This window comes from Mus caroli, unplaced genomic scaffold, assembly GCF_978045245.1.
Source record: "Mus caroli unplaced genomic scaffold, Mus_caroli_1 scaffold_20, whole genome shotgun sequence".
Lineage (NCBI taxonomy): Eukaryota > Metazoa > Chordata > Mammalia > Rodentia > Muridae > Mus > Mus caroli.
The window spans coordinates 51,456,677-51,468,830 of record NW_028227275.1 but is presented as its reverse complement, the minus strand read 5'-3'; the positions used below and the strand labels follow the sequence as shown (position 1 = coordinate 51,468,830).

The window sequence follows — 12,154 nt, the reverse complement described above, 5'->3', positions numbered from 1 at the left end:
GTCCACATGTGTGCACATGTGGCTACATGTTTGAGGGGAGGCTTGCATGTATGCACATGCACACGGAGTCTGGACAATCTTAGGTGGCATTCTCAGGAACACTATCCACCTACTTTGAGACAGAGTCTCACTGGCTCAGAGCTCAGCAAGTAGTCCAAACTGCCTGGCCATTGAACCCCATGCCTCCCCCTGTGAGTGCCTCCCCAGTGCTGGGATTCCGAGCATGGCCAGCATTCGTACACATGCTGTGGGTATCAAACTCAGGTTCTCCCAAGAGATTTACTGCCCACGCCATCCCCCTTAGCCCCAACACCCACCTTTAAGTGGCCAATGACAAACTTGTGGACAATGTGGTTCCATATGGATTTCTTATAGACAGAAAGGTGGCCATAGTCATGTTGCAGCCATCCAGCTTGGGCCTAGGGAAAGAGGGCTGTGAATGTCACTGCAGCATCAGCAAACAGCCAGGAGGGATCTGAGAGGTGGGGATGTTCAAATGATGCTCAGGGATGTCAGGCCTCACCTGAGAGGTAGCAAGGACAAAGGCTGTGACGAGGGTAGGAATCCAGCCAGTGCCGAAGTACGTGAGGATGAACCAGGCAAGGCTTTCCATGACGATGATGTGGGACAGGAGGAGAAAGAAGAACAGGTGGTTGGTTTTGAAGAGGTTCATGTCCTCGGCAGTCTTCTTCAGGGCCCTGAAGTCCTCGGTAATCTGAGACTATTGAGCAAGGGACACAAAAGAGAATGAGCCCCTAGACCTTCCAAGGGGACATGTGATCGAGCACGGTACACACAACAGCTGTGGCAAGCACCTTGAACTCTGTGTGAGCCCAGCTACTAGGTCCTGCAGTGGTCACCATTACCACAGACATAATGCATCAGGGTGAGTGGCAGAAGAGTCGGACCTGAATCACACTGAGTGAATTAAGTCAGTCTCAGAAAGGCAACTAGCTTGTGTTTTCTCTCAGTTCCCTTGTGGATTCTAGACTTCATACACATAGGACATCTTTTATGTACAGGTGACACTAAAGTAGAAGTGAAGCTGTATGGGGACAAACAGAACTAACAGGGCTGGAGAGATGACTCAGCAGTTAAGAGCACTGGCTGCTCTTCCAGAGGACCAGGGTTTGACTCCCAGCATCCCGATGGTGGCTCTCAGCTGTCTATAACTCTAGTCACAGGGGCATACAACACCCTTTTCTGTGCTTCCAAGGGTACTGGATGCATGTGATGCAAAGACATACATGCAGGCAGAACATGCAAACACAGAAAATAAAAATAAAGCTTAAAAAAATGTAAGGGACTAAAGGAGGGCTTAGGAAGGAAGTGGAGGGATATGGGATAAGTCCTAAGTACACTGTGTATATACAAGTATGTATGTGTGGAAATGGCCTCCTATAACTGTAGTGATAATTATTATAACTAATAATAAGTAGCATGTACCGTCTACATCAATGTTCTCAGGGGCATTATTTACAACAGGAAAAAAAAAAGGGCTCGGAACCAGAGAAATGGCTCAGTGGTTTAAGAGTGAGTGCAGCTGTTACAGGGGGCTGGCTCTGTTCCCGGCACCCATGTAGGACCACTCACAGCTCCCTATAATTCCAGCTCCAGGGCCTGATGCCCTCTTTGGGTCTCCATGGACACCCACATGTACATGTTCTCTCTCTCTCTCTCTCTCTCTCTCTCTCTCTCTCTCTCTCTCTCTCTCTTTCCCTATCTCCTTCCCTCCCTCTCTCTCTCTCTCACACACACACACACACAAATGTTTTAGTAAGTTTACAATTTTGTGTTAGGCTGCAGGTTGACTATGCCTGATTGTGGTCTACATATATGACAGACTGTTCAGCCTTAAAAACAAAGGAAAATTTGGCATGTCAGTACACTGTGTGTTCTAAAGTGGGGAAGGTTTATGCTAAATGAAATAGGCCAGTTATAAAAGGACAAAAGCTTGCATGAAGCTGTTGGAATGAAACCCATTATTCTGTATAATCAGTATATACAAGCTGCCAGATGAGGCAGTGCATACCCGCAGTCCCACACTTGAGAGGGGGAAAGCAGGATTGGGAGTTCAAGGCTAGCCTGGGCTACATGAGACCCTATATCAAAACAACAAAGAAAACCAAAATGATGAAAATATTCTCTAATAAAATTTTGTAAAGGATGATAAATACAGTATGATTCCTTATGAGGTGCCTGGCGGAGTTAAATGCTTAGAGACAATAGAACGGTAGTTGGCAAGAGCTGAAGGGAGTGAGGAGACGGTGGGAAGGGCACAGAATGTCAGTTGGAGATGATGTCTAGAACTGGGTGTTAGGGATGGTTTGGCAACAGTGTGAGTGTTGTGCGTTCCACTGAACACCACACCTTGGGAGAGAGCCCTTTCGTCTTTTATCACCTGACTGTGCAGGCACAGACAGGGTCCCACTCAGAGAGGTCTCTGAGTGCTGTGCACAGCAGCCAGAGAGGCAGACAGTCCTCGATGGAGGACCAACCAAGAATCCAAGCCAGGAAAATGCCTCTGTCCTGCCTAGCTTTGCTGAGGTCCTGAGGTAGAAGCTAGTAAAGAATTACTCCAGCTCAGACAGGGAGCAAGAGGGACTGGCCTGGTCTGGTTTCCCCCAGGAAACTTCTCTGCCCTGGCTGGCAGTCAGAAGTGCCATCTCTCTAGGACAGGCAAGGGTGATGGTGGCCCACCGTCTCTTGCTGGCACACATAGTATGCCTGTTAAAGGGGAAAATACCCCAGCTCTGATACCATAGTGTGTCTCCTAGGACTTAACCACTCCACCCTCCAAGATGCCAACGGGTTCAGGATGCCAGGATGGGTACTCTCAGCCCTGCTTAGGGCCAGGAGATGCCTAGGCTCCACTAGAAGGGTGACTCTGGTAGGGAAAGGTAAGCATTGAGTGAAGGGGAAGGGAAGGGCTCTTGAAGGTTAGACAAACTCTAAAGCATGCTGTTCTACACAACTCCATCATGCAAGCCAGGTCTGGTACACAAGCTACCATCCAGCCTCATCCCACCTCATCAATGTTACAAGTCCCACTCACGCTTTTGCCACGGTCCAGGCTGGGCTCCTCCGGGGCCAGCTCACCAATCAGCAGGGGCTTCAAGAACTTGCCCACGAAGTCCAGGTCCAGGTGGAAGGCACGGAAGGCATCCTGGGAAACAGAAGCAGTTTGTAAGGCTGAACCTCAAACCTCTGCTGGTTTCTCCCATTCTAGGAAAGAGAGCATTTAGCAGCAGCTCTAGCCTCTGCTCAGACACCAAGTGGGGCTTCCCACCATCCAGTGGCAAATGCTTACTCCAGACTCCGCCCCAGAACATATTCCTAGTGCAGGACTCCAGCAGCAAACGGTAACCACCCTGAGCCCCTGTACTGGCGCCAGGCCTACTGAGCTGGTCAAGGGTTTGTGGACAGAGGGGTCTCCAGGGAGAGCAGGTAGGCACAGGACTCAGAGAAGACAGCGCTGTCCTGCTCCTGAGCTGAGTGTCTTTCACATCGCACAAACTACACTACCTAACCACCCCAGAGATGTCCTCTTCCACAAGGCCACAATTATCAGGGAAGAGATAAAGACTTAGGAAAGGGGTTTAACTCAGTGATAAAAACACTTGCCCAGCATGTGTGAGGCACCCAGCTTGGTTCCTAACACCTAGAAAATGACCACAGCATGGAAAATATGCTTAGATGACATGAAACAACAAGAGGAAAAAAATAACATGGAATTATGTAAAAGGATTCCTGGAAAATCTGGCACAGGGTGTCATGGATTTAAACTCTTACTGAAGACACGGGTTACACCTTACTTTATTTTCATTAGTTTGCAAGCCTTCCGTAACATTACCATTATGTTTTGCATTTTAATCTCTCTCGTTCCGGAGATGAAGTGGAAATATGCTTATTTCTGGCAACATTAGAAATGCACGGAAGAATAAAAAAGACAAATAGGGGCTGGAGAGATGGCTCAGCGATTAAAAGCACCAACTGCTCTTCCGGAGGTCCTGAGTTCAAATCTCAGCACCCACATAGTGGCTCACAACCATCCGCAATGAGATCTGCCGCTCCTCTGGTGTGTCTGAAGACAGCTATAGTGTATTTACATATAGTAATAAATAAATGTTTAAAAAAAAAAGACAATCACCATGTGGGAAGACCATCAATGCTAATATTGTAGTATTTCTACCAGCTTTTCTATACAGTACATATATAACAAAAATTGTCTCTACAAATTCAAGCATCTCTCCTAGAGGTGGTCTGGTGCCCAGGATGTATAATTGGAAGCTTCACATTATTAAGCCTCCCACCGCCTCATCCAAATTGAAGCACTGAAAGATTGAGCTGAACAAGCCATATGGTACCAGGAAAAACCACCAGAGAAATCAACATAACGAGGCAGAGAGAGGTGTGAGAGTGGGGACACTCCTCTATTGGAGACATATAAGCCACACCCTGTCACTAGAAAGGTTCCTGTTTGGAGGAAATATAAAAGGCACACAAGAGTTTTGAGAGGTAGATGTCAAAATAAAAATGGTCATTGGGCTTTTGATCCAATGGGGATTATTAATTTTTTAAGAGCAGGGTCTCCTATCAACCAGACTGACCCATAAGTTCATATGTCATCAAACATATGTGGTCAAAGAGTTGAACTTTGATCCCCCTGCTTCAACATCCCAAGTGCTTGGATCGCAGGCATGCATCCCCATGTCTGGCTTATGCACTGCTGGGGACTACATTGAAGGAGCATGCTAGGCAAACGGTTTGCAGGACGAACTTCAGCTCTGGCCTCTCATGTGATAGAGGAATTATGGTTATCACAGAGCACTCTTATTCCTGGGAGAAGATGCTGCAACTTTTTGCTGTTTTACTTTAAAAATAGATTCATTTATTTTATGTGTATGAGTATTTTGCCTGCATGTACGTATGTACACCATATGTGTGCCTGGGGCAAAGAGGGTCAGAATAGAGCATCAGATCCCTTGAAACTGCAGTTACAGATGGTTCTTGGCCACCAAATGGGTGCTGGGAATTGAACTCAGATCCTCTGGAAGACCCGACAGTGCTCTTACCTACTGAACCCTCTCTCTCAGCCTATTTTACTTAAAAACTTTTTTTTACATGTATGTATGTATGTATTGTTGTTTGTGTGCGTGTATGTGTGTGTGCACAGATGTGGAAGTCAGAGGACAATGTTTGAGTTGTGCATTCTCTCCTACTGCCACATGGGACCCAGGGACTGAAGTCAGGTCATCAGGCTTGGCATCAAGTGGCTCAACTGATGATTTGTCTTGCCTACCCTGGTTTGCTCTTTTGAGACAGTGCATCCTGTTGCTCATACTGGCCTCAAACTGATGTATCCAAGGTTGGCCTGGAAACTCTGATCCTCTTGCCTCTACCTTCTGAGTGCTGGGATTGATGGCACGCACTATCAAACAACTTAATTTCAAAAGAAAATTGTCTTCACATACAGAGAAAGCAAATGAGATTAAACATTACTATTAGTGACTCCTGGTTCAGAAGAGACCGTATTTCTTTATTTTTCAACCTTTACATTGGGAAAGAGGTTCACATCTCTAATAATCCCAGCAAGGCCATTATATATGAACCTGCAAAGTAACATTTCGTACAAGAGAACAATGGGCAGAGTTTAAAAACAAATGTACAAACAGAATCTCCCCTGGCTGAATGGAAAAGGTGAGATTAAATCAAGGGGTCAGATCAAAACCAAGGGTCTTTTCACAGAGAGAAGCCTGTTGCCCAAGGAGGCTCAGGCAGACAGTGAGGAGGAAGGATCAGTTCTGTGAGCCCCAGGCTCAGGCTTCTTTACAAAACAACAACAACAACAACAACAACAACACACACACACACACACACACACACAAAGCAAAACTCAGAAGAAAGTCCAGCAAGAGCTGCCAATGGCAGGGTCCCCTCCCCACAGACAAGAAGTTCCCTATAAATTTCCTCTCCAGTTGTTTGGTGGAGGCTAGCAAGTGCCTTAGCTCTTCCAAATCACTCTCACACACACACCCATCCAGGATGCCCCCAGCTACTGGCAAATGAGAGCCCTGTCACTCCTCAGCCATTTGCATAGGTCTCTGGGGCAACCTCAGCTCCCTGAAATCAGGTGAGGCACACAGTCACAGGCCAGGATAGCCCTTCATCACTTCAAAGTCCCCAGGCAGTGAGGTTCTGAAGACTAGGGAGTGCAGCCAGACTGCAATCCAGTCCAACTGCCTCAGGGAGTGGCTTTCCTTTGTGCCTCTTATCAGCTGCTCCTTGGAACCAGCTTGCTGTCCTGGCTGACTTAGGAGCTTCCAGAACGGGCTCTTTAATACATCAAGTTTCTTTCCACACCTGTGCTAGAGATGTGGCGCCTGCTTCAATGTTACCTTCAAGGAATTTTTTTTTCTCAGCCATGGGTCTGAAAACAGCCTTTTCTAGCCTTAGGCTTCTCAGGGACACTGCTGATCCACCCTCTTCATACTCATGTCAGGATCACAAACCAGGAGGTCAGGGAGACGGCTCCGTGGATTAAGTGCTTGCCATGCAAATATAAGGACTGGCATTGGAACCCCCAACATGCACATAAAATTCAACCTGTCTGTAAAACCAGCACCAAGCTGGATCCCTATAGCAATCTGGCGAGCTAGACTAGCCGATTCATCAAGATCCCGGTTAAGAGCGACAGACATCCTGCCTCAGTAAATAAAGTGCACAGAGATAGTGGGAGGTATTGGATACCTACCAACTTCTGGCCTCCACAAGTACATGCACACACACGCAGTCACACCTACATGTGAACACAACACATTTGAACACACACACACGCATATCACAAATTTTGGGACAGGAATTGCCTGGTGTGCCCGATGCTTGTGTGTGGGTTAATCCCCAGCATGGCATAAGGCAGGTGTGGGGGTAGAAACAGAAGGATCAGAAATTTAAGCTGTTCTCAGCTACAAGGTGAGTTTGAGGCCAGCCTCAAACATGAAATCCAGTCTCAAAAACCAAACACACAAAACTGCACAAATTGGGTGGCATATTCATTGTAAATCCTATCACCTGACACCTAGAGATGAAAGGACCGCATCTAGCCTGTGGTGACCACACCTGCTTCACAAGAGTTCACAAGGCTCAGAGAAACCCAGGGCCCAGTGGCTGTGAACCCTCTAATCCAGGATATGTTTCCATTCTGCCGTCCAGTATAGACTCTGCTGTCTGTCATTTTATACTTCTGGAACACGGAGCTCTTCGTCACTATAGGCACTCACACTTCAGGCTAGTTTTCTGGCAGCTGTCACACTGCACAGGAGACAGAGCGAGCCAGGTGGGTGGCCTGTGTCATCAGCCTGTTTTCCCAGCTCTGGGAGGTGAGTCATTTTGTTCTTGCCTTTCTTTTGCGCAGCACTAGAAATGGAACCCTGAGCTTTCATAAGCTAACACGCACTATACCACCCTAGCTTTTCAGGTCCTGTTTCATTGATGAGAAGAGACCTAGGTTGGTGACCTCCCTTGTCCATGGTCACACCCCAGGAACTGAGTGGGCAGAGCCTGGGCTAGATGGCTGACCATCAATTTTTCTGCTGTTAAGACAAAGACCTCCCTTGAAATGAACTTTCTCTTCTTGGGGAATTGTTCACTTCACTTGTCACTGTTTCAAGGGGTCATAGCTGCACCTGAACATTATAACTCCGAAGCGCTGTCTGGCTACAGGGATGTCAGGTTGCAGAGTAGGCCTTAGTATAGGGCAAGACTGGGCCAACCCAAATGATGATTTTGGAACAAGAGTTAGAAGCAGGCTCTCTTTCTCTGACAGGGAGAGAAGCCAAAGTCTTTCTAAGAAGCAAGCCAAGACATGGGGAAAGGGGTGGCAAACAGGTGCAGGGGACCTGAGCAGGTATCCAGTGGGGTCAGGCCCAGATCTGTAAGCACTGTTTGTCCTCAGCTGTCATGGTGGTGACTTCTCTAGGCACAGCTTCCCTGCCCCTGCCACCTCTGGGCAGAACTCACTGTTCTGCCCTTGCACAGACCCTAGGGTACCAAAACCTGTTTCTGACTGTGCCCAGGCTCTCTTGCACAGCAAAGCCATAAGTTAACTTTCCACATCTGGGAATTTAGCCCAGGATTTAAGAAATCCAGGCTCAAGAAATAAGGGTGCATGATGACCCATGCAGCAATCCACAGTTCTTTGACGATTGCTCAAAGCATGAAGAGAATCAGGAGGGACCTGGGGATTTATAGGTAGAGATAAAAAAGATGGCAGTCACAGAAGATACTGACGTCTGAGTTACTTTTAGCAGCACATAGGTACAGGCAGAGCAGAAAGTCCAATGGTCCTGCCCCCTCCAAGGAGAAGACGCTGAGGAGTACTCTATGGCCCGTGAACTCCTTGGCTAGCACAGGATGTGTGGACTTCCCTGGCTGCACAGGAAGTAAATCCCCACAGAGGCAGACTGGGCCTGAGAACATGATGCCATTTCTCCCCTTTCCGTTTTCATGGACATGTGCATAAATGTTTCTGCATGTGTGCATGTGCATCCTTTTGCATGCGTGCGGAGGCCCACAAAACTGATGTTGAGAATCATCTTCGATTGCTTCTCCACTTTATCCATCAAGGCAGGCTTCACAGTCAAACTCAGAGTTCACCGGCATGCTTAGCCTTGCTAGCCAGCTTGTTCTGGGGATCCTACCCCTCTACACTCAGGGACTAGAATTACATGTCAGCTACTACCCAATCCGGTATGTTATGGGATCTGAGTTTCACTCTCACTAACAAGCATAACAACTAAGCCATCTCCACAATCCGACTCCATTTGCATTTTATTAGAGCCATTACAGGAGGTGCTGGGGCTGGGTATGGAGGTTGTCTCTCACCAAACTGTGGTGGGCAGGAATCAGATGGCTCTTACTCGGGGGGGGGGGGGGGGGGGGGAGCACTGCCCTTCAGACCTAGAACATACTGATGCTCCTGCCCTGTCTACAGGGGCACAATTCCATTTTTTCAATTGCTGCTTATTCACAGAAACATTATAGGAGCAGCTCAAAGATGAAACCCACCTCTGGTCCCCTTTGTCCTTTTTAGTTTTATTTATTTATTTATTTATTTGATTCTAAGAGGTAAGAAAGCAAGGTAGATGGGCCAAAAAGCATAGACAAAACCGGATAGGCTGGAGAACAGGCGGGAGTCTGGAGGTGGAGAATCCAGGTTGAAGCAAGGAAAACTAAGGAGGAACAGTCCAACAGAGGAGGCCACTGTCTGTGAATTATTCATCTTTGTGTTGAGGCCCTGTTGCGAGCCCAGCTCAGAGCCATGGAGACGCTCAATGAATGTTTCATGAGCTCTTGCTGAAGATGAAAAGTCACAAGTGGGCTCATTTTGTACTGCCTAGATTCCCGAGAAAAGTGCAAACACTGGTTTGGGGCATGGGTGACAGTTCTTTGTGCCTACAGCAAATCTAAGACAGAAAAAAGCTCTGGGGGACCAGCAGGAAATGACTAAAGATATAGAAAAATAAGAAGAGGGAGACGGAGAGAGGAAGGTAAGGTTGCAGCAGATGCCGACTATGACTGAACACCAACTGACCAGGATTTCTGAGCCTCAGGACAGGACATCGGCAAGGCTAACCTGGGAATTAAATGAAATAGTTTATACCAAATCTCATGGGTTCGTGAACTGCAAAACTCACACTGTTTATTCTCAGCAATAGAATCTCACTATGATACCAGGCTGGCCTCAAAACTTAGGGTTCAAATAATCCTCTTGCTCCAGTCTTCTGCGTATCTGGGACTCTGAGCACATGCCACTTAGGTGGCTTTTAGTACAAGTGAGGCCAGGGTCTGACTACAGAAGGATCAAGTAACAACAGCTCCATCCTTCTAGAGAAGAAGTGAGCACTTCTGAGGTTTTTTTTCTTCCTTCAGGAACAGAAAATTCTTGACTGATATCCTAGACTGACCTCAAAATGGGCCTCCTTGGCTTCTGGCCTCACCTTCCAGCCTCTTGTCAGCATATCACAGATATCCTTTGAGTGGTAACATATGAAAGGGCTCTAGGGATCCAGCCTCTATCTGCTGATCAGTCTGTCCCCAAACCTCACAGCCCATTCTCATCACCCTTCTCAAGAAGAAGGCAAGACCCCTAAGCGGCAAAGCTCCCTGAGAAACAGCCTGGGGAGGGGTCCCCACATCTCGTGGCACTCCCTTTGAAGATCTCCTAGTTGTCCAAGGCCTTCTGCCAATCTGATCTCAGTTTAAGAAGAAACAAGGGGATGCCAAAGAAAACCTCACTGCTCTTTCTACACTGATCTCCAACTCTGTCTCCATCGAGTGTGTTTTGTGTCTTATTTCGGAAGACAGTAAGCTTTCATGACGTGACATCAAATGAGCTTGCTCTGTTTCTCTGTCAGTACTTTACATGCTAGCTGTTTCGTTCCTCTCGTGTCTGTCTGGGGCTCACTGTTTACGGCAAGCTTTGCCACACTCATCTTATTGGAATAGATGAGGGGTTGGGGGTGGCAGTGTGTGTGTGTGTGTGTGTGTGTGTGTGTGTGTGTTTGTCCACTAAGTGATTCTCTGCAACAAGCCCAGGGATCACATCTGCGGTCTACCCTGACTCCCACCTTACCTTTCCTATCATGGGACAATTAACATCCCAGACACCAGACTCAGAACCAATGAAAATGACACAGGAAATGTGGAAGAGGACCTAAGGCTTTCAGAACATAGGAGCAGGCCATCCAGGTATCTGCTGGGTTAGACCTGAACATAGACATTTGGAGAAAACTGAGTCAGGGAAACCCTAAGAATTTCCAAAACAAGGATGAAATACGTCTGGTTTCTTAAATAAACTGTAAAGTTCAAGGCTGTTGTTGAGCTTCGCTTCCACACAAGAAAACCTACTTATCACACAATATGGAATAATCGGATCAAACCAATCACATTTGTTGTTTTACTTTTTAGGAAACTTTTTGGTAAGAGCCTGGAAAGGGGAGGAGCCACAGATTCATGCACACACCAGCACCCAAAACAGTGGAAAGATCCCCTAGATAGGGGCTGGAAAGTCTTCTCCCTGGGAAACCAAGGTCTTCTCTGGTTGTGAGGCGGTCCAAGAGAGCTAGGACACTCAAGGAATGTGAAAAACTTACACTCTCCTAAGGTCTGGTTAGTATCGCCAGCCCCATGGGCATAATTAAGCAGGGTCCACAAGCAAGGAAAATAGTCTTTAGGCAGTATGAATGTGGCCAGTTTTCTCCTCAATCTGGAGTAAGATTTTATCCCGTTCATCAAACCTCCAGTCCATTAATTAGGGTATGGCTACCTAGGCTGATCTCAAAGAGAAAAGACATGGAAGTTAAGAATTGAAATTAACAAACTTGCACAAGAAAAGCCCACACTCGGGTCAGCATCCTGGCCTTTGATGTGGAGTGCGGTCTGATAAGTTTATCCCTCTTCTCATCCTCCTCCCACTCTCTTTCCCAAGCTCTCTCCAGCTACATCTTTTCCTCTGCTTTCAGCCCACCAAGAAAGGTGCCAAGAAAGGTCTGGCTTTCCTCTTTGACTTTGTTTCTCCTCTTACCCACCTGACTACACAATCACTTTATGGTTGGGGGTGGGGCCAGGCACGGTATGGGGTACTGTGCAAATATAGGAGAGCCTCCGTTCCACAGAGGTCTCAGAGACTTCAACAACCTCCATGAGTGCAAGAGGGGAAGGGCGATCCTGGCGGGATCTAATAACAGAGGGCCATTGAGTTGAATGTCCGATAGTAACCCCAGAGGCAGATGGACCTGTTGCCAAGCCAGTCTTAGATTCACCTTCTAGATCCCCTGCGGACCTGAATTTTGCAAATTCCTGCCCATTCGCCTTCCGGCAATTCCCCACCAGGATTTCCCAGAAGGCTGGCACTTGGAGTGAGTCGGGATAATCCTCGGGAGCGTGGGAATCTGAACTACTAGGCAGTCTCTGTCGGGCAGCCATTGTGGACCTTCTTAGACAGGAGTCCAAGCAGGAGCGAGTCCTGGCCAGGAACCAGCTTCCCTTCTCCGCCCCCTGGTCTGGCAGGAGAGTCCCACATATGGCTGCCCGCTCTCAGGCTCCTCTCCGCGGCGCCCAAGGGTGGCCATCTTCCACTTGGGGAGCGCCGAAC

General features: G+C 47.6%; 1 protein-coding gene across 1 annotated transcript in view; it reads right to left on the bottom strand.

Annotated features, from left to right (window-relative positions):
- Fads2 (fatty acid desaturase 2) overlaps positions 1 to 12,154 on the bottom strand; it is a 38,414-nt gene that overhangs the window by 25,400 nt on the left and 860 nt on the right. Inside the window, exons 2-4 of the mRNA XM_021152362.3 lie at positions 3,056 to 3,166; positions 524 to 721; positions 318 to 419 (exon numbers count right to left, since the gene is read on the bottom strand). Of these exons, the coding sequence (XP_021008021.1) occupies positions 318 to 419; positions 524 to 721; positions 3,056 to 3,166 (411 nt within the window). The remainder of the gene's footprint in view (positions 1 to 317; positions 420 to 523; positions 722 to 3,055; positions 3,167 to 12,154) is intronic.